Genomic DNA, 26,793 nt, shown 5'->3' with positions numbered 1-26,793 from the left:
GGTATTAATAAAAGTTTAACAATTTAAAACTCTTTGTGAACGAGGGAGATAAAGAAATATTCCCTTTTTTTTTTAAAAAAAAAGAATAATTAGTATGCCTTATGAGTCAAGGAAACAAAAGGAGAAAAGTTCTAAAATTTTGTTTTGCTTGTTTAGGAAAACAATTTCTCGAGGGACAAACAAATAGATATTAATCATTGTTTAAAACACTGTTTACTCTCTCAATGGATTATAATAGTGTAATTTTTGAAAATCTTTAATTTGATCCTTGAATATTTTTGTTGCACAATTAAGCCCTTTTAAGACCAAATTAGAGCCTAATTATGTGTTTTTTTTATAAGGGATAGTTGAATTAAAAGAAAGATAACCAAAGTGAAAAGGCGAGTAACATAAATGAAATTGAAAATTTCGGTCAAAAATTCATTTGAGTCCCTTGTTTATTTTAGCTATTAGGTAACTATTCTTTTTAATTTTACAAAATTCAATTTTGATATCAAATTTTATTTTACTTATTTTCACTTTTTTTTTTGTTGGAGGAGAGAGAGGAGGTCATTGGATTTCAGTTTAGAGAGAGAAAGTGTTCATTGATGAGGAATTTGAACACCAACACAATTGTTTTTTTTTTTTGTTAAATGGTTTCATATGATGAGAAGAGTTAAGATTACGTATTTTCTTTTATCTTGATAACACCTAAAAAATCAAATCTGAACTCGAGAAGTTTTTTTTGTTTCGGGTGCATTTCAGGTTTAAGGGCAATTTAATGTTTTTCGTGGTCATGAATTTGTTTTTTTTCCCCGGCCACCACAGTGGCTAGATTATGAGATGAACAGACGATGCGTTATCTGCTGATGTAGGCGACATGCGATTTGTTTTTTTTTCCCGATGCATGAGGCAGACGACACGTTGTCCACCCCATTAAACTTAAAAAAAATATAGGCCTGTGAGTAGGCCAGACGCTAGGCCTGACTCACTAGGCCCTAGCAATGCTTGACCTGATTTTTTATATTTAATTTTGAATTTTTTAAAAGAAATAATGCATTTGTTGATTTTTTTTTCAAATAAATTTTGTGTTTATGTTTTAATTAGTTTGTGATGATTTTCTTAATGATATTGAGCGTGTTTAGTTTTTAAAGAGTTATGAATGATTCATTTGTGATTTTTCTTAATTTTATATAGATTATATTTGTTTTATTTTTAATATTGATTTGTTTTATAAGATTTTTTTATGTGAGTAGCCTTGCATTGTTTTTTGTTTTAATTCAATAAATTTTATGTGCGTGTTGATTTCTATTATAAATTTTATGTGTTTTTCTATTACAAATTTATTTTGATAGAGAAATTCATTAAACACAATAAGATAAATTACTCGTGTTGCAATGTTAAATATTTTGATCTTCATTTATCACTTGTTTTTTTACAGCATCTCAATATTAGGTTGATGTTTTATTTTACGATTATATATATATATATTAAAAATAGTTTTGGAAAATAAATATTATAATGTCACTGGAGTCCATAATTTGGTTCATAAGCTTGATGTGGTAGCCCGACTTACCCAATTAATAGGTTTGACGAGTTCACCTACTAGTCGAATATGTTTTTTTGTTTTTGGTTTTTTAATTATTTTTAATAGTTTTTTTTTTAATTTTATCCTTTAATATTGGATTGGTTGGGAAATAAACTATACGATTTAATTTAAAACTCGAGTTAGACAAATAATTAAGTTAAGAGATTTTAAAATTAACTCATCATGCACGGTTTAATAACAAAGTCAAAATTTGTTTTGCTCTCTAAACATTTTTTTATAATTTAAAAAAATTATTTAACTCGCGGTATAGCGGACTAATAGACTAGTGCTAGCCATGCCCCGTTCATGCATATAAAAATATAAAAGCAGGAAAAGAATCTTGAAAGAAAAAATTACTTTTTTTTCGTGTACAAGGAGAAAATTCCTCTCATTTGTTTTATAAAAAGAGAAAATTAATTTGTGAGTTGGATTAATTCGTCTTTCCCAAACTTTAAAATAACAAGAAAAAGAAAAGCTGAAGTATATTTTACCCTTGGATTCCTCTTTCCCAAAATTAAATTAATAATAAAATATGGCTAAAGTACATTTCACTATATATTCTAGTGTCTACGTACCATGTAATCCTAATTCCATGAATCGCTAATTTTAGTGTGGAGAGGTGTAATTATAATATGATAACTAGCCCTAGGAGATATCCGGATTGCAAAATCAAATAAAAATAAAAGAAAATAAAATTTATGTAATTAATTAATAATTATTTTATGTTACTAACTTAATTACTTACTAATATCAATTGATAAGCACTCTAGATAAATAAATTTATCTCTTTATTATTCTGTATATATATAACGTGGAAATTCTGAGGGTGATATTAGTGGGGTGAGTAAAAAAATTGAAAAATCAATTAAACCGAGAAAACAAAAAAAAATAACAAAAAAAACAAACCGTGAAAAAAAACTGGTTAAACAGATTAAAATTTTAAAAAAACCGACCAATTTGGTTTGGTTTCGGTTTTATAAGCCTGACACAAAAAAAAAACAGACCGAATCTAAACCGAAAAAAACCGAGTCAAACCAGTTTGAACCGGTTTTGTCCTAAAAACCGAACCGAAACCGGTCGGTTTGAACCGGTTTCGGTTTTTTTTAAAAAAAATTTGGTTTGGTTACTATTTTTTAATAAAAACCAAATCAAACCGAAAATGATCACCCCTAGATATTAAAACATATATTCTGCTAAATATTTTTAAATTTGGATAAACTACAATAACCTTTCTTAAATATCAAAGTGAAATGTGAAATTATAAAGGCCGTCTAAGTAAAATCTTGAATATTTGACAAGAATTCCTTCACATTAAACAAAATATTTTTTAAAAAATCCCTTTTAATTATATCTAAAACTCATTCGATAATATTAAATTCATTCCCTAGAGGAATTTTTAAAGTGCTAAGGACATTGCACGTACAAGAGAATATGGAAGAAGAGAGGAAAAGCTGGGAAACCAATATTCTTTCCTTGATGTTTGGATGACAAAAAAAGAGGAAATTCAAAGAATATAATCAAACACCGAAAGCTTCTCTTCTTCCAAAAAAAAAAAAACACAGAAAGCTTCTCCTTCACAGACTAATGTCCATTGATCTTTCATGTAATAATAATTAATGATTGGTGGAATCGAGTGCTGCACCACCCTAAAGAAGCATAAGGTATAATCCTCTGTCGGTGGCTTGTATGATCAACTTGGACCATTGATTTTCATATCCATTATCAAAATAAAAAGCTCGGTAATACTGAGCTGAAGAACAATGGTAGTCTGGCTAAAACTAAACAGCTATGATTTAACTCGTGTTAAATCATAACCTAACACAAAGGCTTGAAATACCAGCAAGGAGTTAATATCCTAGTTGTAAGACCCGACTGGGTGGGGCCGGCATGCCGACCCGGGCCTAGTCCGGTCCATAGAAAAACCTCGACTTTCTTTTAATGATGTCTTTTCGAGCTTAAACAAATATTTGGGTTGATGCAAGTTAATCTGTTAGACCTGTGATTCAAGTTTTGGACCGGGTCGTGGGAAGAAAAGATAAGAGATCTCGCAGAGCGTGCATACTAAGCCAGAAACAATGGAAGTGATGCATGTTGTCTGATACCGAGGATGCCATTTATGCAGTAAGCAAACAAAACTGATTCAATGATAGAAGAACATGGTGTTGTAGAGGATTCATTAAGAACAAAATCTTGGCTGGCCATCCATTCTAAGAATACAACAAAGTGCAACCTAACCAAATGGCTGAAGCAATGCCACGCAGCTTCAACAGTTACTGGTGCGAAGTGAGCAGAACAGAGCAGCAAAACAGCAGGGGAAAATGGAAGAGAAGATGCCCAGATAAAAAAAGCAACAAACAAACAGCTGCTAAGGACAAAAACATGGAGCGGAAAGGGCATTAATCTCAACGAAAAAGGATTTTAAAAAATCTATTAATCATGCTGGCATGCTCAACAACAAATCAAAGATGACGTAGTCTACATATGCAACTAAACCAACACTGATCACCCAAAATTGCTAGCAACTGCCAGTAATCCAAACAGAATGTCCATGTATTATCCTTCTTCTTAACCAAGAGAATTGGAGACGCAAAGGGGTTGCAACTGTTGAATAACTCCAATTATCAACATCTCTTTCACCAACTTTTTTTTTATTTCATCTTTGTGAATAAAAGAGCTTCTATAAGGTCCATGTTTACTGGTTTAGATCCTGGAATAAGAGAGATTTTATGATCAAGTTTCCTTTCTGGTGGTAAAGTCTTTGGCTCAGCAGATACAGATTGAAATTCTTTCAATAATGTTGTCACTTCTGCATTTACTGTCTTCTTATTAGATTCTTCTGAGACTGTTAAAGAAAACAGTTGACCAACAAAACCAAATATAGCCTCCTTAGGATTCTTGTGGACCTTTGTTGCAACCATCACATGTAGTTTAGCTTCTTCAACCATTCCCTTTAACTCAATGGTTCTTCCTTCTTTCTTAAAAGAAATCTTCATCTTGATGAAGTCAACTCTTAATACCATATCACATCTCCCTAGTTTTAGCAATCTTAGATCAGCTTGAGACTGATATCCTTCCATAAATCATGAAAGTTTTGGGCAGCAGGCATTTCATTTCATCACACTTCCATTGGCTACTGTGACAGCCAATGTAGTAGTTCTTTTCAGCGTTACCTTGACTTCTTCGACAAAACATTAATTAATGAAACTGTGGGTACTCCCACTGTCAATAAAGATTACAAAATCTCTTCCAAGATAGCTTCCTCCAATCCTAATTGTATTATGAGCATAGCTTTCTTCCAATTCATTCAGTGATAGGCCATATTCTTCAATATCTTCAGCATCAATCTCTTTGTTGCTACCTTCCAAAGATTCCACAATTTCATCATCTTCCTCCTCATTGCCTTCTATCAAATGTATACCCTTCTACTTTTCTCCACATTCATAACACTGTCTCAATCACCTTCTTTATTCATATACAAACTCTTGAGGTTGTTTTGAGCTTTATGCTGCCTCATTCTTAACTGGATTGTAAGACTTCTAAGGTTGACTGTTTGTCAATCTACTAGTGCTAACTGGAACCATTGATCTTGTGACCATCTTATTCCTCCTAGCCATAGCAAGATTTGATTCCTCCTGCCATTTGGATTGTTCAAAAGCCTGCATCAACGTGACAAGCTTCAGGATCTTCAACATAGGCTTTACATCTTCTTTAGTAATAAGATTCTAGTAATGTAGGGTTCTTGGCAGTCATTATGGATTTAAGTTCCTCAAACTTCTAAATGTATTTTTCTATTCCACTCTCCTGTGTCAATTTATTGAATTCTTCTACCACATCTTCTTTGCTACCGAATCTCATACAAATTCCTTTTGTAAAATCATCCCAACTAGCTACATCTCTACTACTCTGAATGTACCCTTCAAACTATACCTCAGCTCTTCCTTTTGTGTACATAGAAGCTATTTCAGAATTAACGGCCGAGTACAACAAGATTTTAACTTGGGAAGAAGTCTTTTGGTATCAGAAATCGAGTTGCCAATGAATTTTGCTCGGAGACAAGAACACCAAGTACTTTTACATGAAAGCAGTCATCGGGGGCAGAAGAATAGAATCTGTTGTTTGAAAGGGGTCGATAATCAGTGCGTATGGGATGAAGAATTGCTCAGAACTATAGCAGTAGAGTTTTACAAGATTTTTTTCATTGGATAGGAAGGTTCAGGTTAGAGATTTCCCTTGTTAGGGGCTTTTCCTCTTATTGATCATGAGAGCCGCTCTCAGCTCCTAAACTAGCTAGGTGACTAATGAGGAGATTAAGAAGGCTGTTTGACATGAAGCCATATAAAGCCACAGGGCCTGCTGGATATCAATCTTACTTTTATCAATCCCAATGGCATATAGATGGTTCAGATGTTTGCAACTTCATTAGAACGATATTCGAAGGTAAGACAAATATGGCAGATATTAACAAATCCTTCGTCGTGTTAATTCCAAAGGTGCCAAAGCTGAAATATTTAAATCAATTTTGGCCTATAGGAATTTGTAACGTCAACTTTAAGATTGTGACGAATATTCTTGTTAATCAGCTCAAATCTCTAATGCCTAACCTGGTGTCTGTTAAACAAAGCAGCTTTGTTCCGGGCAGAAACATCACAGATAACATAGTGATGGCCCAGGAGATTATTCATTCGATGAGGAATATGAGAGGAACACAGGGTTACATGGCTATTAAAGTAGACCTGGAGAAAGCTTACGACAAACTTAGATGGGATTTCATCAGAGATACTTTGATGGATGCGGGGTTACCTAGTCAATTCGTTGATCTTGTGATGAAGTGTATAGAAACGACATCACCACTCAGAGTCTCAGAGTATAATGGAATGATTATCCTTCTTCGAGTTATACGGGCAGCGAAAATAATAAAAAATAATAATATTCAAGAATTTCTAGAATTTTATTAGATAAATCCAAGTTATTTAGAAATTTATTACCTGAAGATCTAACTTTTTTTTACTTTAAATAATTTTTTAAAGATTTGGTTATCGCAAACCACAAATCATATAATTTTTTAGTCTCCAATAGTAATTCACATGAACCACTAGTAAAAAATTTCTTAAATTCTTATTTAGACGAGATGGATTGTTATACTTGGAGTGTTAGCTCTAATTTTGTGATTTATATAATTTTTTTATTTAACTAACAATCATCAAATTAATAGGCTTAGTTTTATATTTATAGGGAATCCTAAAACCTTTACAAATTGTAAAATATTTATTTTCCTCTTAAATAATATCTATATATTATTTAAAGATAATTATAGAAATTTAATCAATCAAGTCCTTACTTGATTATTTTAGGACTAGAATCATAATCCCTGAATTAAATACATTTTAGTGTTTAATTTCTAAAATTATTTTTAATCAAGTCACACTTAATTAATTATCTCATTTTAATTTCTGACTAATGGTTCTTATTATGTGTGACTCATTATGTTTCTAATATGTTGGTCCAAATATAAATTATAATTTTAAATAAATAGAATTAAATAAACTAAACAATTTAATTTATTATCAATTCAATAATTAATTAATTTATAGTTGAAGATCAAGTGCATCATTTATGATCCCCAAATACAAAGAAAGTCATAAATGATTTGACTTAACCTTGTTACCTGTACCAAGATAACGTGTAACAAGATTAAAATATAACACCCCCTATATAACATAACTTAGTGATCTCAAGTCTAAGAATCACTTATACAACCGTCATGTGAGCCTTTTCATAAACACATGTGATATATATTTCCATATGAAATTCTCATACGGGTCAGTTCATTGTACGTATTATCTGACAAGCATCTATATATTAGTTTTAGATATCCTCATATCTCAGCTTATTAAATCAGTTGCTTCCTCTTGTAAAATAACATAATATATACCAGTTTCAACAACTCTAATATAAATGTTTATTATTAAGAGAGCATTGATCAGAAACATTTATGAACAATAATACTTTGATGCAATAAGATCTTATAATTATCATATCTTTATAATTTTCTTTGTAAAATATTTTTTGTTATGTGGACTTTATATTTCTAGATTTATTTATCAAATATTAAATTCATAAATTAAATATAAACAAATATTAAAAATAAATAATGTTTTTATTCAATAAAATTAAATATATTTTATAAAAATAAAATAGTATCACACATGTAACAACTAATTCGATACATTGCATATAAACTAACATCAGAATTACGCATTTGATGAATAAAGCGTTCTTATGAAGCTAATAAAATCTGGGTAAGGTTCTTGAGAGGAAAATATACAGAGACTAAAGATCGGGTTCCAGTTATTCAAGCGAGAGGACGAGATTCTCCATTGTGGAAGGCCATCTGTAAGGTGTGGCCCCAGATTATAGAAGGCACGGGTTGGTCAGTAGGAAATGGAAGACAAGTTAATTAGATTTTGGAAAGACAAATGGTTAGATGGATATGGGTGGCTAATTCATCATACAATGGCTGATATCCCAGATGTGTTGGTTAATGCTAAAGTGGCAGATATGGTTCAGGACAATCAGTGGTGATGGGAGCTGTTTGCTCACCTTCTCCCTATGCAAGTGTTTATGGCTTTGGCTAGCCTACGTACCCTCCTTCCAACGTGACTGATAGTGACAAAGTCTATTGGCTTGATTCCCCTAGTGGGATTTTCAACGTGAAATCTGCTTATAATGGACATGATTTTTCAATGAACAACCAGCGTTCTTCAGAGCCTATTTGGACATTGATTTGGAGGTACGTGGAAGGGACCAGAAAGAATCAAGACCTTCCTTTGGTTAACAGTTCATGACAATGTGATGATCAATGGCAATAGAGCACGCAGACATCTGACCAATAACCCGGCATGCGAATTATGTAACCTCGAGCTCGAATCAACATCACATGCATTGAGAGGATGTTTGTTTGCCAAGCGGATTTGGTTACAGTTGGTGGAAGCAAGAGGTAGACGAACATTTTTTGAGGTTGGGTTATTACCGTGGCTGAAGCGCAACCTGGGATCCATGTGCAGTTCATCCAATGCCGTGCCCTGGTCTTTCACATTTAGCGTGGCACTTTGGTATGTCTGCAAGGGCAGGAATGCATGCTTGTTTGATGGAAATAATGTGCCTGTTTGGAGCACCATTGCTGGCATCAAGAGCTTGGCTAATGATGTGTGGCAAAACAATGTAGAGGTCACGGATATATATGACAAAGAACCAGAAACAAGTACAGTTGGTGGGGTGGAAATTGAATTCACACGAAAGAATCAATTTAATTTAAAAACTTAAACTATTAAGTTTAAAAAGTTTTTAGAGATGATATCAAAATTTTAATAATTAAATAGTCATGAGTTCAAATCTTACTATTTTTATTTATTTGATAAAAATTAAACACAAAATAGTGTAGACCTGTACATATTTCAAGTTCAAATTTTTTTTACTTGAGAATATATTTTAAAAAGTAATATAAATTATATATTAAAAATTAACCTAACAACTTAAACTATTAGTTCCATATATTTCTTTAACAAAGTTAAACTTAGATGGAAGTAGCAAAGGAAACCTAGGGCATATATGCAGGCGCAGGAGGCTTAACTCGGAATGAGTTTGGTTCGTGGATCAAGGGTTTCGCTAGTTATAGGCAGTGGTTGCAGGGCTTGAATTGGCCTGGATGCTGGGATTTCAGAAATGAATCCTCGAGTTAGACTCCAAGCTTGTGGTGAATCTCATAACTCGAGAATATGGTAAAGTAGATGCAAATTTCTCTTCGATCATCAAAGCAAAGGAACTTCTGGCACGTGAGTGGGTGGTGAAAGTTCAACATGCCTTTCGTGAAGCTAATGCTGCTGCAGCATAGTGGCTAGCTAATTTAGGCCTATATATCCATGAATCCTCTAGATAGAAATAATTGGATTATAAATGACCCTCGTATGGGTTTGTATTTGATCTTATTCTATGACCTAGTTGGGTCTACTCGACCCCGCTTAATATAATTTCTTTCGGCTTTGAGCCTTGATTTTTATTAGAAAAAACAGGAAAAAAAAATGTGTGATATTATGGTAGTTTTTCCTATTACAGTTTTAAAAAAATAAATTTAAAAAATAAATTTGTTTAAAACTACTATTAGATGAATTTTTGCATGAAAAATAAAAAAAAAATAGTTTTTCATGTTGTAAATATTATTTTCAAGCAAATGAATTTGATCAGAAATACCTTTTCCATTAACTATTTGAAAATCAAGCCACTTTTAATACTATATTTATATTCAAGTGCTTCCCATAATTCAAAAAAAAAAAAAATTAATGTTATAAAAGATACAAGAAATATTATCAGATAAAGCATTTAAAATATCTTTATTAGTAAAATCTTCTTCACTACAGAAAATCACACCACTTGAAGAAACAACTACAATAGTTGGTCCTTCAGCCCTTTCAATTTTAGAATCATAAAAAAAAAACTAATTTAATAAGTTAAAATTTCATTTGTTGTTGCCAATAAAGAAAGATTTGACCAGAAAATTTTTCAAGTTTGCTAGTCGACGATGAATTTATGATGTCCATAGCAACAATTAAGCAAACAAAACAAAGTTTTTTAGGAAAAATAAGGAAAATAACATGTTTTTCTCTTCAAGATTGTTGGGAAATTAAATGGGAAGAATTAGGCAAACAAATGCAACCAAGATTTCTTTTACAAATCAACAACTAAAGAAATATATTAAAAAAAAAGAAGAACAAAAGTAAATATGAGAAAGAATAACAGACTGTTTGGAATATGGAAATCAATTTAGTTTTATATACTCCCATTGTTCGTTTGCCATTCATTGGAGAAGTCCCCTCATCAATGTGGCTCAAAAATGCAAGGTAATTTCTTGAGCCAGAAAAACCAAAGTTTTTTTTTTTGTTGAAGAAGTGAAGGAGAAGGTAGAGAGGAATTGTAGGGTTAATGAGAGAAAAGAAAGACGAGTATTTTTTGAATAATACTTTTTATTTGGAATTATTGCAAAAATCAAAGGTCTCCCCTCTAATATGTCAATGCTATAAAAAATATTCCAAATACATAAATTGATTTAACAATTAAAATTTAATTTAATTTAATTTCAAAGGTTTCAAACATCCCATAAGGGTTTAAAAGAAGCATTTAATTGTAGCTCGCAATAATGTTATTCTTAAAGAGAAAATGCTTTATACAAGAATAATTTTAAATATAAGATCAGCCTTGTCTTCTAAGATCAATTCATTAGAATTTTTTTATGCATAAAAAGCTCTGCAAACCTTCTAAGCATCCCTTTTGTTTTCTTTAATTAATAAAGTATAAAAAAAAAAGTGTAGTAAAAGTTGAGAGAAATATTTAATAAGGAAGATCTTAAAATATTTGTAGAGATATAAGATATAATAAGTGAAATGGAAAGTGTTTTCTCTCTGTGTGTGTTATATATATATATATATATATCAGTTACCAAATATATTTTAAATAATTAAATAAAGTAAATTATTTTAATTAACCCACTAAAACAATTAATATTAATTATATTAATGCTAATCATTTAAATCTTATACAACACATTAAAGTTTTAAACAACAAGATGAATAAAATTTATTAACTATTAAAAATAAGTATTATTAATTATAATTGTATATCAACACTCAAGCATTTATGGTGTCACAATGTTCCATTATTAATTTATGAAGATGATCAAATGCTATTAATACATAGTATAATTTGGATCTATTAATAATGTTAGATCCAAACTTTTTAGATTTGATAACCACACCAGACACAAGTTTGACTCAAGCTATTTGGATCTGATAACAATATTAGACCCAAACGTCATGGGTTTGACAACTATTAAATTGAACAATTCACTTTGAATCAGCTCTCATGTGGTTTAATTGAAACTTGAGTAAACAAGAAGTCAAGTTGATAGATTTCAAGATCGAACTATTTAATTGAATTTAATGATATTGTCAAAAAAATCTTTATACTCAACATTTTTTTTTTAAGTTTAGAAAAAAATAATCTGACCCACAACAGAGCGCAGAAAAATATACTAGTGATAAATAAAACCGTGGTGTTGATTTTCAGAGGTTATTTGAGGGGAAGTTAAGTGTGTGTTTGAAATTGTAATAGCAGTTGCGATTCAAATTATTTTTTGTTTAAAAATATATCAAAATAATATAAAAAATTATTTTTAAAATTAACACATCAAAATAATTTAAAAACATATATAAAACATTTTTAATAATTTTTTTTTAATTAAAAAAAACAAGATTTTCCAAACATACTCTATTTCTCAATAGTGACGAACCTCTGAACTTCAGATTAACAAAGGGGTTGGTAAGGTAGATCAAAAGGCTGAACTTGTTAATTAACAAATGATGGAGAAGGAAAACGCCCAAACCCACTCTTCTTTATGTGCTGTTGGGCCTCATAATGGCATGGATTTCAATAGCATACCAATGAAATTGTTTAACAGCAGTCAGATGAGAGGAGAACAGGGCATAATCTGCGTTCCCAGAATACCAAGGGGTTGTTGAGAAGGGTGATAAAAAATATTTTAAATTGTTTTTAATGTATTTAAATAATATTTTTTTATTTTTTAAAATTTATTTTTAATATCAACACATCAAAATAATTTAAAAACATTAAATTAAAAAAGTTATGCAAACATTAAATTTGCTTCAAAAAGTTATGCAAAACTTTTAATCATCCCTGTATGTATAGAGATATAAGGTACACTATGTGAAATGGAAAAGTGTTTTTAAGAATTTTTTATCGTGAGAATTATGTACTTATCATAAGCACATGCTATATATATATATATTTTTTTATTCGAGGAAACCTCATTCCCCGAAAAGCGTATTTTGTGGGCTCAGATGAGCGAGTAGAACCCTGGCTGTCTCAAGCTCTTACAAGAGATACACGCCATAACTTGAACTCGAGACCTGCTGTGCAGATCTCAAGCCCTTTGCCAACACACTACGCCTCTTGGAGACTATATATACACTCATCAAAGATACGAGTTACCAAATATATTTAAAATAATTTAATATAGTAAATTAATTTAATTAGCCCACTAAAACAATTAATTATATTAATGTTAATCATTTAAATTTTGTACAACACCATTAAATTTTTAACCATTTAGGAGGTAACCTAGTGGTAAGAGTTTGAGATTAAGGGGTTTGCTCTCATGTGATTTCAAGTTCAAGCCCTGTAGTTGCTAATATGATGATCACTGGAGGCTTACATGATCGTTAACTTCAGAGCATGTGGGATTAGTCGAGGTGCGCGCAAGCTGGCCCGGATACCCACGTTAAATAAAATTTATTAACTATTAAACATGACTATCATTAATTATAATTTTATATCAACATCCTAGCATTTATGGTGTCACAATGTTCCATTATTAATCTATGAAGATGATCAAATGCCATTAATACATAGTATAATTTTATATATATAAAATGGGTAGCCAGCCATTGTGACTTGCATATTGCTAGCTCCCTGGATATTCTTGCATGGCAAGGCAACAAATATTTTTTAGAAAAAAATAGGTAAACAAACCAATGATTTTGATTCTGCTTACATTTTCACTTTATTAACTGAAATGGAATTGAAACTTTATATATGCTCATCTCTTTTTAAATTGGGAGGAATTGGAGGGGCAGATCTGAAGAAAGATATGCAGCTGAACGAGAACCCTAGGGTTCAGTCAGTGTCCACAACTTGGCTAGCCCACAAGCGAAAGCGTCTCAGAATATATGCTCAGTTTCATGATATTGACTCCTCCTTGACTCTTGAAGAAAGCAAAGGGGGAAGAGAGCGAGTGTCTAGTGCTTGCCATGGGAATTATATTAGGAATATTAACACGAAAAGGATGGCCTGGGAAGGATGACTTTTATAAAGCAAGCCCCCCATTGGATCAAGTATACATGCCAAAGTGATCCAGATTGAAGGATTCATGGTACTGGTTCGATTATTAATTCTGCTCAAAGCACAGTGCACAAAAGAGTTGTGCCTCTCTTATTTGCTTTTTTTAATCCGGGTCAGTTCGGTGGATTCGATTCGATTGATTCGGCTCGGTAGATCAATCCATGTTAAAGAAAAAATATATATATAAAAAACCAAGTAGAAAACTCGAGTTATCTAGTTAATTAATATCTGATCTGGTAAAAAAGTATAAGAGAAACAATTTCTGTCTCTGTTTCTGAAAATCTGAAGAAAAGGAAGCAAATAATACCAAACAATTCCTCAATAATTAGTTTATAAACATTCCCATTGGCATGCAATAAAGAAATATATGTTTTGTGGCTCTACGAGGACTGCTATACATGGTATTACAAAATCACTGGTCTTTTCTCTGTGATTATTAAATTAACTATGAGATTCATCAAATATTTCCTCGAGTTCATGATTTGTTCTTGAAGAATATTCCTGAAAAAGTAAGAGAAAAGAGAGCCCATTTGGCCTTCCAAACATGTGGAATACTGAACCTGAGTTCCAAGCATCCTCAAAGTACCCTTTCAATTGGTTAGGATAAGCTACAAACTGTACTTAATTGAATAATATAATTATATTCCTTGTGATATTGGGTATAATTTGCAACTTATCTTAAATTCTAACGCAATTATATTCCTTCATCATGGTTTATGTTGATTTTAATTCCTTTCTGATGATATATTAACAGCATTGGAAACTGGGTGGGTTGATGTTGTGAGTCTATGGCCGGCATTGCAGTTCATAAGATTTAAACTCTTGAGATCTTACAAACATGATTTATTACATTATCAAGAACAGAAAAGGATAAGCATTAAACTATGAAATACGACCCTCCATTTAGTTATGAGATCTCTTTGATAAAAAATAAAATAAAAATTGTAGCTTATTTGTTCTTATATTTCAAAAGTGTTTTAAAAAAAGATGGATTTTTTTCTTCAAATTTATTTATTTTTTTGTAATTTTTTATCGTTTTGATGTGTTGATGTCAAAAATAAATTTTTAAAAATAATATTAATAAATTATTTTGATACATTTACAAGCAAAAACCACTTTGAAAAGCAATCGCTATCACACTATCATACAGGCTCTTAAATCAACTCAACAACCCGATAGTTAAAATTTGAAACTACTAGTAGATAAATGTTGTGTTAAGATTCTAAATATGAGGATTAAGGCCATAATTTAGGGATAATAGAAAGTTGAAAATTGCATGCAATTGCTTAAGATTAAATCGTATTGGAATTGCAGTTATCACTAATCACTATTAGATTTAACAATTTTACTGACAAAAATTTATGTCGGTGTTTACACTAACATTCCGTCTATGATTATTTTACCGATAGAATCACGGATGAAAACTGTCTGTTAAAAAACTATTTGTTGGTAAGTCTGTCATTAATAAATTACCGATAGCTTTACAGACGAACCATGCACGCCAAAAATGTTTTTACCCATTTCAATACATTGGTAATTCCCTCGGCGAGTTACAGTAGCATTTGCAATAATTATTTTTCAACTTTCTAGAATATACTAATGGAATTATTCAACAGTTGTAGAGGTGTTTGCTGTAGTTCTTTTCCAAATCTCTAGAATATACCAACAACATTATTCCGTTAGTAACCTCATTAGTAATATTTTAAAAATATTTTCCTAAAAAAATCTATTGAACATAAATAGAAAATAATTAAAAAATTGAATTTATATAAAATTCAAGTATTTAAAAATCAATTATCTTAATACAAACCCAAATATTTATTACAAATTAATTTATACGTTCATATACAATAAGACTAGAATAGAGATGTCGCTGGAGGAAGAGGAGGAGGCTAGTCATCCCTAGGACCATAGGGCCAATAAGAGAGTGCACATATACCACTCATATGTGATCTCATATCCGTGATCATTTAGCGAAGTTCTTCATAATCCACTGAGAGTCGTTCATATTTTTCATTGAACTAGACCGTACGTTCTTGCACTCCTTGATCTAATAAGGTCACTAACTCCAGAGATTGAGTGCTCAAGACCGATTATGAGCACCTAACGATTGAAATACTATGTGTCATCTGTAAGTTCTCAGCCGTAGTGTTAGAGAGTCTGTACATCCAATTTTTATTGGATCCATCAAACGATCTTGCCTCTAACCACAAATCTGAATCAAATCCGGGTAGGTCGAAGAATCATCCCCGTATCTCTCCTTCAATCAGTTGCTATATGTTTCCTGGAAATAAAAAATAAAATCATCAAATTTAAATAAATAATAACTTAAAAAATAGTTGAAAACCAACGTACCACAAAGTGTTTAGCTCGACTATTGATGAATTGATGCACCCTTTTTTGGCGGTCATCACTTTGTACGTGCATTTTCAAAAAAAAGCTTTATTAGGTTTGGCTCACGTCCAAAAGTCATAGCCTGCAAGATAAAAATATTGTTGGTTAAATATATTTATAAATAACAACAAATTTAAAAAATAGATGTAATTAAAATAAATTTTATCATCCATTGTGAATGTGAAACGAATAAAAACAGAGTTGCTGGTGTGCTTGGTTACAAAATCATGAATTTTCCAGCTCTAGTTCCTCGCACCAGATTGTGACCATCGTATGAAATGCTCGAATGTCATGTACTTAATGTATTCCACCCATATAGTCCTCGAGATGTATGGCAGTCTGAAATTCTTCCAAAACACCACATCATTCTAGCCTGGTAGAGCACTTTCTTTAGTATATTTTTTAGAATTCTTTTGTGCCTTGCACCAAAAATCGTGCAACCTATATGGTACAAACAAATTATATATTTGCAAATTACAAATAAAATTTTAATATTTAGAATAAAAAAAATTTCTTGATTTTGATGTTACCTAATTGAAGCGTAATTCTCTCAAACCCTCCTCGCATCATTATCATTTGCTCTATCCCACTCAAATTTAGCCTTACAGTAAAAAATTATATATATATAAAAAATCAATAATTTCAATAAAGTAAATGAATTAACATAATAAATAGTAAAATTTTATGTTAATACTAATGCAATATGAACATGCTAGTTTCTCATGTATGCTCCAACCGAAAACCATTCCATAAGCTGGAAAATCATTGATAGTCCACATCAAAGTTGTCTTCATCTGAAAAATATATTTCATTGATACATCATAAGTCAAAGCCCTAGATGACCACAACTGCGTCAATTCATCAATCAATGGTCGAAGACAAACATTTATATTCCGGTCCAGACTATTATGACTTGGTATGATCGTAGATAAAAATATGAACTTTAGCATCATATACATCCCCGATAGCAAGTTATAAACTGTAAGTATAACTAGCCAATAAGATTAAAAAGAAGAAAATGAACCGAATGGATTGAATCTCTTTATACATAACCCAAGACGCGTGTTCTTTAATTCCACTGAAAACTGAGGATGTACAATGTTAAAGTGTTTCTATGTTTCACCATCAGAATGATGCACCATCAGTCCATCCACCGCATCATAGGATTTATGCCATGTTATGTGTGCTTAGCAGTCTTTGGAGACATGAATAACCTCTATAGTCTAGGTGTAATTTGAAAGTATCTAGGTTTATTATGTGCAACAAGAGTCTTTACCCTGTCATTTATGGGTTTATAACGAGAATGCTCACATGTCCTGCACTCGGACACTCTGTATTTTTAAGGTAGTATAACATGCAGAAGTTTGGATACATATTAATTTTTTGGTGTTCTAGACCGAGGGGTTTCATTATGGACTTAAAAGTATAGAAGTTCTATTTTAGTCTGTTCCCTTCAGGTAAAATGTTTCTCATTCATTCAAAATTTTTATCATAATCAACTTCATTCAACCCATGATCTGACTTGATAGTGAACACCTGTGCAACAACCGATAATTTATTTTGATTTATGTAACCATCCTACAATGGTTCGTTAGAATCTTTCAAAATGTCAAAAAATCTGGTCACGTTTGTATTAGGTTCTTCATCTATGATTGAATATTGACCGATATGACCATGATTCATTCCCATCGCATCCATAATCATAGTCCTATAAAGATTATTATTGTCATCTACAACTCCATGCACATTGCCAACACTAGAAGTTGACTCAACCATCCTTTCTACCATGGTTTCATGGGGAACATATGGTTCTTTGCATGCATACCAACACAAATATTGCTTCATGAACTCTTTTTATAGAAGATGTATCGTTACAACATCTGAATTGAGAAACTTTTTTATTTTTACACCTCTTGTATGAACTTCTAATACCACCTCCACTAATATTTCTTAGATAAGATATTGTGTAATTAATAAAACCCTGAATCTCATTACAATAATTCATCATCTGCAATCCTTGGGGTGAATCTCGATACATTCATGGACGATCATCCATTACTTCTTTCAAACCTATATAAAATAATAATGACAACATGTATTAATTAACTACGTTAACAAAATAAATTAGCAAAAATATTGGTTTAACTTAAGATTATTCAATCTATTTAAATACTTCTTTTAATTCATTATCAGTTATCTACATAAATAAAAATTTGTACACATATACTAAAAATTACAACTTGGTAATAAAATTGAAAAAATATAAAACGGACCCGTTAAACAAGTCATTATTTATTTCATCACAAAACACCTAAGTCGATAATTCGACATAAGTTTCAATAATTTATAAATAAATAAAATTTTACAAAAAATATAAAACAAACCATAACATGTACAAATCATAAATCCATATAACAAGTTTGTTTGAAAAAAAACTATAAAACAAGTAAACATCCAAACAAAATATATATACTACAAAAATATGCAAAAAAAAAATAACATTTTAAAATGGTGTTCAAATTAAAAAAAAAATGATAGATTTACTTACTTAAGGTGGAGAATTCTTAAAAAAATTTAAATCAGAACACGGATGTTAACAAACTGAATGTTGTGGTGGCTGAAAAAGTTGTGAGAGGTTGAGTTGTGTTGAGATTAAAAGGGATATATACCAACGATATATTCTCATCGATGGTTACCACCACATTTAGTGATGAAAAAATTGGTCAATAAATCTCACCGCAATATACTGTGATGTTTTTATTTGTAATTGTCAAATTTCTAGTAGTGAATTTTACTTCTTTTTAGGATTCTAGAATGACTTTGGTCTTCCTTTAAACGAGGAAAAAAAGAACTTGAACAAGCATGTCCATAAATTCTAAAAACAAGGTCACAATCTTTTGAAAAAGCTATGCTTTGATGCGAGAATAGCATTTTTCATCTGCACTTAATCACAATTACATACAGCAGTATTAATTTTTGTAAGAGGACGGGGGGTGAGCAAAATGTGAGGCGGCTATAGGAGCAGGTAACCTCACTCCACCAAGAGGCGCCTAGCTAGCTAGGATCCATCACATGCCTTTGATTGGGATCATTTTCCAGTTGATTAGTCTCATATTTTATGCATCAATCACGTTATATATTTCTCCCTACTAATTACCATACGAATCCTAACTAGCCTAGCCTATATATATAACTCTGATCAACTCAATCTTTTTGACTAATGCAGACTCAAACTCTTATAGCTGATTACTTTTCTTCAGTCAATCATGACTCTAGATCGATTGATCAACTTTCTTTTGATTCCCATGGTTATTTAGGACTTTAAACCTAGTCATTTACGTTGTTCATGATCAAATTTAACTTTCTTTTCCTTGTTTGATAGTGAACAATTAGTGTTCTTCCATAGTGAATATTCATGGATGTTTATTTTTAGTATAAACAAAATCATAATTTCCAAATAGCATGAAACATTAGGGTTTTCAAACTATAATACTAGGTGATAATCATGGTAATCGCATCTTTGATCCTTCATATTAAACTGGACAATCTTGTCGAGAAACAAAATCAAACGATGCACTTTTAAGCATGCATGTACGAGAAAGAAAGAAAAAATCAGAGGGCTTGGACTCCCAAAACTAGAATATGCTCCTTAAGTTGTATAGAAAACAACACAGAACATGGCCTGGAAGCTAGTTGTTCCTGTCAGTCTAGTAGTACTGAAAACAATAGGTACAAAATGGTGCTCATGCAGGACATATCTCAGATAAACCTAAGCAAATCTCTAAACATGACATTATTCCTAGCTTGTAAGGACACAACACTAATCATGAAGGCAGAGAGGCATCTTACTAAAAACTAGCAAAAGTGGGGAAAAGATTGGTGGGAACCCATTTTTTGTGGCTTTGGGGTAGAAAGGAATAGCAAAATTCTTGACTTGAGAATATGACTCAGTGGTTTAGTTTGAGTTGAGGTTCTAACGGTTCCATTCTTAGAATCTTTGACAGCTTTATCCTTCCCCACCCTCCTTTTTCCACGAGGAATACATTCCGTGGTCATTTCTCACTTTCAAGCTCTTCCAACGCAGTAGCACATGTGGTCAACAAAATGCAACCAGTCGACATCTTGCACATATAACTCTCTCATGATTGCCTAGTCCTTAAATTTGATTCTAATCAGTACTGATGTTTTTTCCTTCCTTCCTCCCTTTCTTTTCTAAGCTTCTTCTTGTCCTCAAAAGTAAATTTATAGGTTAATTTAGTATCCATAAAGGGCAATGCAAGTACAAGAAAGAACAAAAAAAATCTAAAAATCCAAGTCCTTTCTCTTACCAAGTGTTGGGAAACATCATTATCGGGGAGAGAAAGGTAGCAACTGTTAGATAACCTAAAGTAAAAGTCAGGTATTCTCTTGTGCCCTACGAAAACCAGAGAAGAGAGAGGGAGACAGGGAGGGAGAGAGGATTGCCATAGAGCATTAGCAATGCTAAAAATGCCATTTTGGCAACATCAACCCGCAGAGGTAAGTAAGTACATCACCTTTACCATTATGGGATACGTCTGTGTCTCTAGACGAGAAGTGAAAGTTAAAACACCATGTTTATTCCATTTAGAGCCAGGCATTAACACTTCGGAATGTTACCTCAGGCAACAAAAACACACTACTTCAATGATCAAGCATATTGCTTACATAGAATTAAAACACACTCCATTTACAGCCAGGATTTGTATATTTTCAGTTCATTAGCTATCAAGGAAAAAGATAAAATCCGCAGCTTTTTTCTTGTTATGTTACATGTTAGTCATTGTTGTTACAGAAAGATGATCATCAATGAATGTGCAACTAATTCACACACACTGATTCAGTGATGCTCATACCATTTATTGCGTGGATCTCTGCTAGAAATTCATAATATCATCATAATCCTAGCAAGATTCAGAGTTGATGACACTGATTTCGTTTAGTGAAAGCGACTTAATTTTGTAACTTGCAAGGTACACTATCACGCCTCTTTTCAATATATTCCTATTCACATGCCAGCAAACTATTTAGGAATTCTACGTTAGTACTTTACCTCAAGGTTTTTCCACAGATTAACCCCACAAATCAGAATCAAGTAATCTTCCTAAAAAGGCCAATTGGAACTAATGTGAAGATTTTGTTCAAGGAATACAAATTTTATTTACGTTATTATTAACTAACGTCTAATAATTTCCATCATTGGCAATCGTTGTTTTTATGCATCTCTTGAGCACTCAGAAAACGCTCACATTCATTGATAAATCTTATGTGTGTATCAAGTGGGTTTAACGTAAGTTGGTGGATCTGTTCTCCATAACTTAATACTCGAATTTATTCTGCATTAGCTGTTGATCATGTAGATAATATTCTTTTTTTTTTAAATAGGTATGGTATAATTCCTGATGATAATCTCCAGAACAGATCCTTCATTGCAATTCAATAAAACAGCATAAGCATAAGGAACATGCAGTTGACACATGCACAGCTTTCAGAAATGCAAATCCAGAAACAAATCAGATTATTTTACTCGAATCTAAAATAGCAGTTTGACATTTGACAATCTATGTTGTATGCAGATATCTCTTTTCTTCAAGCAGCTAATTAAGATGTATGAGAAGCATATTTTCAAGTTAAATCAAAAGCTATCCATACTATATCAAAGAATTATTCCAACTTAATAAATCAAGCTATCTTTATAACACTTAAGAACCGTTTACTGAAAATCAAACAAAAGATATCTGAAAATAATCGAAAAAAAATAAAAATAATATAAAAGAGAGCAATTTGAGAGTGTATAGATTCATACAAGAGAATCTGGCAAATGAAGGCGCAGTCAAGGGCAAGCTGTCATCTCCGGGCAAGAACTGTCATGTCCTTCATCAAATGCAAGGAAGTAAGTACAAGTCCCAAGTGCTTAGTATTCGTCGGTGCGGGGCCAACTGTCTTGTGCCGATTGAAGAATGAAAAGAACTGGGGCCCTTTTTCTATTTTTTTCTGTGGGGGCTGAATCAGTACCAAACTTACTGAAGGAGACAAGAGAGAATGTATTCCTTATTCCATTCCTTGCCTTCAAACAATGTCCAAGGACAAGCATCTTTCCACCATTTTCTTTTTCTTTTTCTTTTTCTTGTTTGTATCTAATTACTAAGTTTCCAGGTGCCTCAGTCAAAAGAATCTACTCCTACGTTCTTCAAATAAACCACAATAAAACAAGGGTTTGTGTTTCCATCTACTCCCTTACAGCATAGATAACATCCAGTTAGACCTCGTTTATAAATGGTTAGTTTCAATACATCCATTGACAGCTGAAAAAGACCCAGAAATGAGAGGGCGAAGAAGGTCTCAAGACAGAGATATGGATTCCCCTAATCCAAGTCAGAAAAATTCTTCAAATATTCGGGAATTAGATTCTTGCTTTTGACAGACAGACAGACAGACAGACGAATGCGAATGCGCACACCTGAAAAAACTCTGGTGGGATCAATTCTGGTATCTAATGCAAGGCTTTTACATGTTTCGGACAGTTAAATGGGCTTAGGAATTCAAAGAGATAGTACTGTCTTAGAATAGAAGGTGGAGCTAGAGGAGAGGTCCCACATTTAATAAAGTAGCAAGGACAAATCTCTTTCCATGTCACTGTGAATAATGGATTCCATGCCCCTCCAGCACCCCCACCCCCCAATTAGTGCTATAAAAGCATGCTTGAGCAGACCTTTGGTTTGTGAGCATTGGTTGAAGGAGATAACCAAGAGAAGTTGCAGAAAATCCTACTTCGAAATATCCTGCAGTGGAATTGTAACTGAAGAATATCGCATAATCAAGTTCAAACAGAGAGAGAAAGACATCAGGTAAATACGCTACTGATCTTGTCCACAACAGATACACTATCAGTGCTACTACAGCAAGCTAAACTTGATTGGATTTTTAGGAGATAGAAATGTACCAGCATCAAGGAAAGAACATCCATTCTTCTTCAAGAAATTCAATCCCTCCTGAAAGACATCTGTTCCTGCAAGTTGGGAATGGCCCTGGGGATTCTGGACTTGTCCTCTCAACTGATGCAAAGCCTAGACTAAAGTGGACACCTGATCTTCACGAGCGGTTCATAGAAGCAGTAAATCAGCTTGGAGGAGCAGACAGTGAGTATACAAAAAAGGTTGAAAAATCCAACAACAAATATAATAGTGAATTCAGCATACTCAAACGTTGTTCTTTATATTTCAGAGGCCACTCCAAAAACAGTTATGAAACTTATGGGAATTCCTGGACTTACCTTGTATCACCTAAAGAGTCATCTTCAGGTAAACCATTTGACATTATCTATCTAATCATCAAGGGAATATATCTGTCACCAACCAGTAGCTGCTTTTATAAGTTGTTAAATAGAATCAAGGCCCTCTAAGATATAGCTCTCAAGCCAATCTCGGAGAAAATCAAAAGAATGCCAGCCCTTTTATTGTTAGAATTGATTATGGCAATCTAGTGGTTCCACTGTTTCACTATTTTTCTTCATTTGCTAAATTTTTGTAGAAGAAAAACTCCATGCCTTGATGCTTCCTTTCTGTTTACAGATAAAGAAGTACAGAAATCTTGTGCTTAGGAGTGTCAACAGTAATTAGTGGAAACCCAAGTAGTAAAAACTACACTGTATTATGCAGAGCTTGAGAATAATGCCGCACGTCTGAATGCTATAGTCTTGAATTTGTTTAGACCCACACAATCAAATAGCACTAACTCCACTTTTTCTTGTCAGAAGTACAGACTCAGCAAGAACCTCCATGGACAAGCTAATAGTGGGAGCAACAAGAGTGGTATGAAGAACAATGCCATAAAGTTCTCTCCATATGTTTTCAACTATTGATGAGGAATTAAAGATAGTTGCTCTTTTCTAATGGAAGGGACAAATATGTAACTTGATGCAGGTACTGTTGCTGTGGTGGGAGATAGAATGCCTGAAGTAAATGCAACCCACATTAACAATCTAAGCATCGGATCACAAACAAATAAGTATGATGAATTCATTTGCTTTATGTTCATTAGTCATTTTTCTTGTATTGCAAAGCATTATTTTTCACTAAGACACAATTCTTAAATCCAGAAGCTTACATTTCAGTGAAGCACTACAGGTGCAAATTGAAGTGCAAAGAAGGCTACATGAACAGCTTGAGGTACTGTTTCACTATCAATCTGAGTAACTACATTTCAGCTTTTCTTATTTGTTTGTGAAGATAAGAATTTTGTCTATTTCCTTATTTCAAGTTGACTAACTTCGTATTTCAGATTCAGAACTAAAGTATTGTCTTTCAAATTGCTATCATTAATTTATCTCTTACAAACACAAAGGTTGTAGAGGTAGTAAAAGATTTTAGCTACATTCTGGTAATTTGTTCTGAAATGAAACAGGTGCAGAGACATTTACAGCTCCGCATAGAAGCACAAGGAAAATACCTGCAGTCAGTGCTAGAGAAAGCCCAGGAAACACTTGGAAGGCAAAATTTAGGTACGGTGGGACTTGAAGCTGCCAAAGTTCAACTCTCTGAACTGGTGTCCAAAGTGTCCTCTAAATGCCTGAATTCTGCATTTTCGGAGCTGAAAGATCTGCAGGGTCTGTGCCCACAGCAAACACAACCGACCCATCCCAATGATTGTTCAATGGACAGCTGCCTGACCTCCATTGAAGGGTCACAAAAGGAGCAAGAAATACACAACACTGGAATGGGGTTGAGGCCCTATAATGCTCTCTTGGAGCCAAAAGTGATTGCAGGAGAACATGCGCTACAACAAACTGAACTCAAGTGGGGTGAAGACCAAAGAGATAACAAAATGTTCCTCAGCTCAATGAAAAATGATACAGAAAGGAGAACCTTTTCAGCAGAAAGAAGCTGCAGTAATCTATCCATCGGTGTCGGACTCCAAGGAGAAAGGGGGAACGTGAGCAGTAGCTTTGCTGAGGCAAGATTTAAGGGAAGGAGGGAGGATGACAGCTTCCAAGATAAGACTAGCAGAAGGATAGATGCAATTAAACTAGAGAACGAGAAATTGTCCCCGGGGTATAGGTTACCTTACTATGCTACTAAGCTGGATCTGAATTCCCACGGTGAAATTGATGCTGCTTCAGGTTGCAGGCAGCTCGACTTGAACGGTTTCAGCTGGAACTGAGAAGGTTCACATAGGGTAAAAGTCGATCAGGGGATGATCCACCAAGGCAGGATAAAAGTCAACATGAAAACATTTTGCTTTCTCTTTCGGGCCAATAGGCTAGGAAACAATCACTTAAATCTCAGTTGAATAAGTTGCACCAGCAGATGTAGCTTGCACTATAATGTAAATCAATCCAACAAGTGTAGCCTTTCTATCTTATATATCATTTAAGAGCTAATGAATTACAGGTCCAGAAATGGAAACATTTAACTAAGCTGTCAAATGCTTATTTTCTAGTAAAGAACGAGATAATAAAATCTACTCCTTAATCATCATAAAATTACTCCTTTTTTTTCCCATTCATATTACGTAGATCAAGAACGATGACCCACTGCCATGGTTCCTAATTCAGTATCAACACTGAGGATTTCAGAGCAAGCAACATGGCATTTCTATGTGATTTTCTATTTCATATTGTGTTTAATGGACTCATAGAGTAACTGGTATTTATCACGGGAGTACTATAAAATTTATCATCCTCATATATTTTGGATTGATGATATATTTGTTACTTAAATTCCTGTGATTTCTATAGATTTATCCCTCTATTTTTTCTAGTCTTAATCTCTTGAGCCTTGGAGAATCTGAACGCCAGCTTGCTTCATGGTAGCTGCTGATATATCAAACATGGCTGCTTGAAGGTCAAGAGTGATTGCAATTAGGGTAAGAGTGATTGCAATTAGGGTACTAATAAGAGTTGATAGATACACGAAAGAGAAAAACAAAGAGAGAGCTAGAAAGAGTTGAGTTGAGTAGAAAAGAATTTTCTCCTCCTCCTCCTTGTTTTATTGTTTGTATTGTTTCTAAACTTGATTAATGCAAACCAATAGCTCCATGGAGTAGGCAAGTTGCCGAACCACGTAAATTGTGTATGTTTGTTTCTAGAATTTCCTAACAACTGGTATCAAAGCTTATTCTTAAAAAAGAAGGGTGTTTGATCCAAACTAAGAAATCAAAGTTTTCAAAATGTGTTTTTGAAAATACCATCGTGTAGGGGAAGAAGATAGGAATCCATTGGTGAAACTCCGGTGAAGAACCAACATGTTGCATGCCCGAACGCGCCATCTCGTGCCAACGAGATGTTTGCCCACGCGCTACATGCGTGCCACACTCCTTCTTCACCCATTCACCCTTTTCTTACCCGAGCTGGTCGCCACATCATCATACACGTCATTGAATCTGCACAGTCGTCTGCCACATCACATGTACAGTCAGCAGTACATGTTAGTATTTGCCACGTTTGATTTTGGGGCCGTTTTGCTTACATGTCTGCCACGTTATTTTAGCTACATCAACATTGAGGTTTTGATTCAATATGACAGAGTCATTGTTTTACCTGAAACGTGGCTTTGATCTGCACCGTTCATTGGTCTAAAAGTTTGATTGATCAGATTTGAGCCATTCAAAGTCCAATTTAGGTGATTTCAAAGTCGTTTCTAACATTTTTAACCATTCCAGACACAACTGTGAACTTGGATTTAACAAATTCAAATTCAAAGATTAGTGGAAATGGCAGATGAAATAAAGGCTGTTGGAACTGAAAATTTTGATGGGATAGATTTTGGATATGGAAAAATACAAATTGAAGACTATATATAAGAGAAGAAACTTTATCTTCCTTTGTTGGGGAGAAAACCAGAGAATAT

General features: G+C 33.0%; 1 protein-coding gene and 1 long non-coding RNA gene across 5 annotated transcripts; one reads left to right on the top strand and one right to left on the bottom strand.

The window, feature by feature from the left end:
- Positions 1-17,764: 17,764 nt before the first annotated feature.
- On the bottom strand, positions 17,765-22,065 carry LOC133668157 (uncharacterized). The gene is made up of 2 exons (XR_009833636.1): positions 21,753-22,065; positions 17,765-17,998 (listed from the first exon to the last, which is right to left on the bottom strand). It is a non-coding gene; the product is annotated as an uncharacterized LOC133668157 (long non-coding RNA).
- A 589-nt stretch (positions 22,066-22,654) lies between these two features.
- Positions 22,655-25,361, top strand: LOC133668156 (myb-related protein 2-like). Of its 4 annotated transcripts, none has more exons than XM_062087893.1 (7): positions 22,655-22,794; positions 22,875-23,085; positions 23,171-23,247; positions 23,703-23,757; positions 23,869-23,953; positions 24,045-24,114; positions 24,350-25,361. In XM_062087893.1, the coding sequence occupies exons 2-7, from the start codon at positions 22,884-22,886 to the stop codon at positions 25,103-25,105; spliced, it is 1,245 nt and encodes a 414-aa protein (XP_061943877.1). In that variant the 5' UTR covers positions 22,655-22,794; positions 22,875-22,883; the 3' UTR covers positions 25,106-25,361. The 4 variants fall into 4 exon arrangements, with proteins under 4 accessions (XP_061943877.1, XP_061943878.1, XP_061943876.1 ...); XM_062087894.1 differs by having other exon boundaries at positions 23,700-23,757; positions 24,060-24,114; XM_062087892.1 differs by having other exon boundaries at positions 23,700-23,757; positions 24,048-24,114.
- Positions 25,362-26,793: the final 1,432 nt, after the last annotated feature.

The sequence above is a fragment of the Populus nigra genome, chromosome 11 (assembly GCF_951802175.1).
Source record: "Populus nigra chromosome 11, ddPopNigr1.1, whole genome shotgun sequence".
Taxonomy (NCBI): domain Eukaryota; kingdom Viridiplantae; phylum Streptophyta; class Magnoliopsida; order Malpighiales; family Salicaceae; genus Populus; species Populus nigra.
The sequence above is the reverse complement of the archived record's forward strand: the minus strand, read 5'-3'. Positions and strand labels throughout refer to the sequence as shown.

Bases quoted from the DNA above. Each gene is read 5' to 3' on its own strand.
- LOC133668156 (XM_062087891.1), top strand. From the start codon at position 22,884: ATGTACCAGCATCAAGGAAAGAACATCCATTCTTCTTCAAGAAATTCA. The intron at 23,248-23,699 runs GTAAACCATTTG...TTTTCTTGTCAG, and splicing joins ACCTAAAGAGTCATCTTCAG to AAGTACAGACTCAGCAAGAA. The intron at 24,115-24,349 runs GTACTGTTTCAC...GAAATGAAACAG, and splicing joins GGCTACATGAACAGCTTGAG to GTGCAGAGACATTTACAGCT.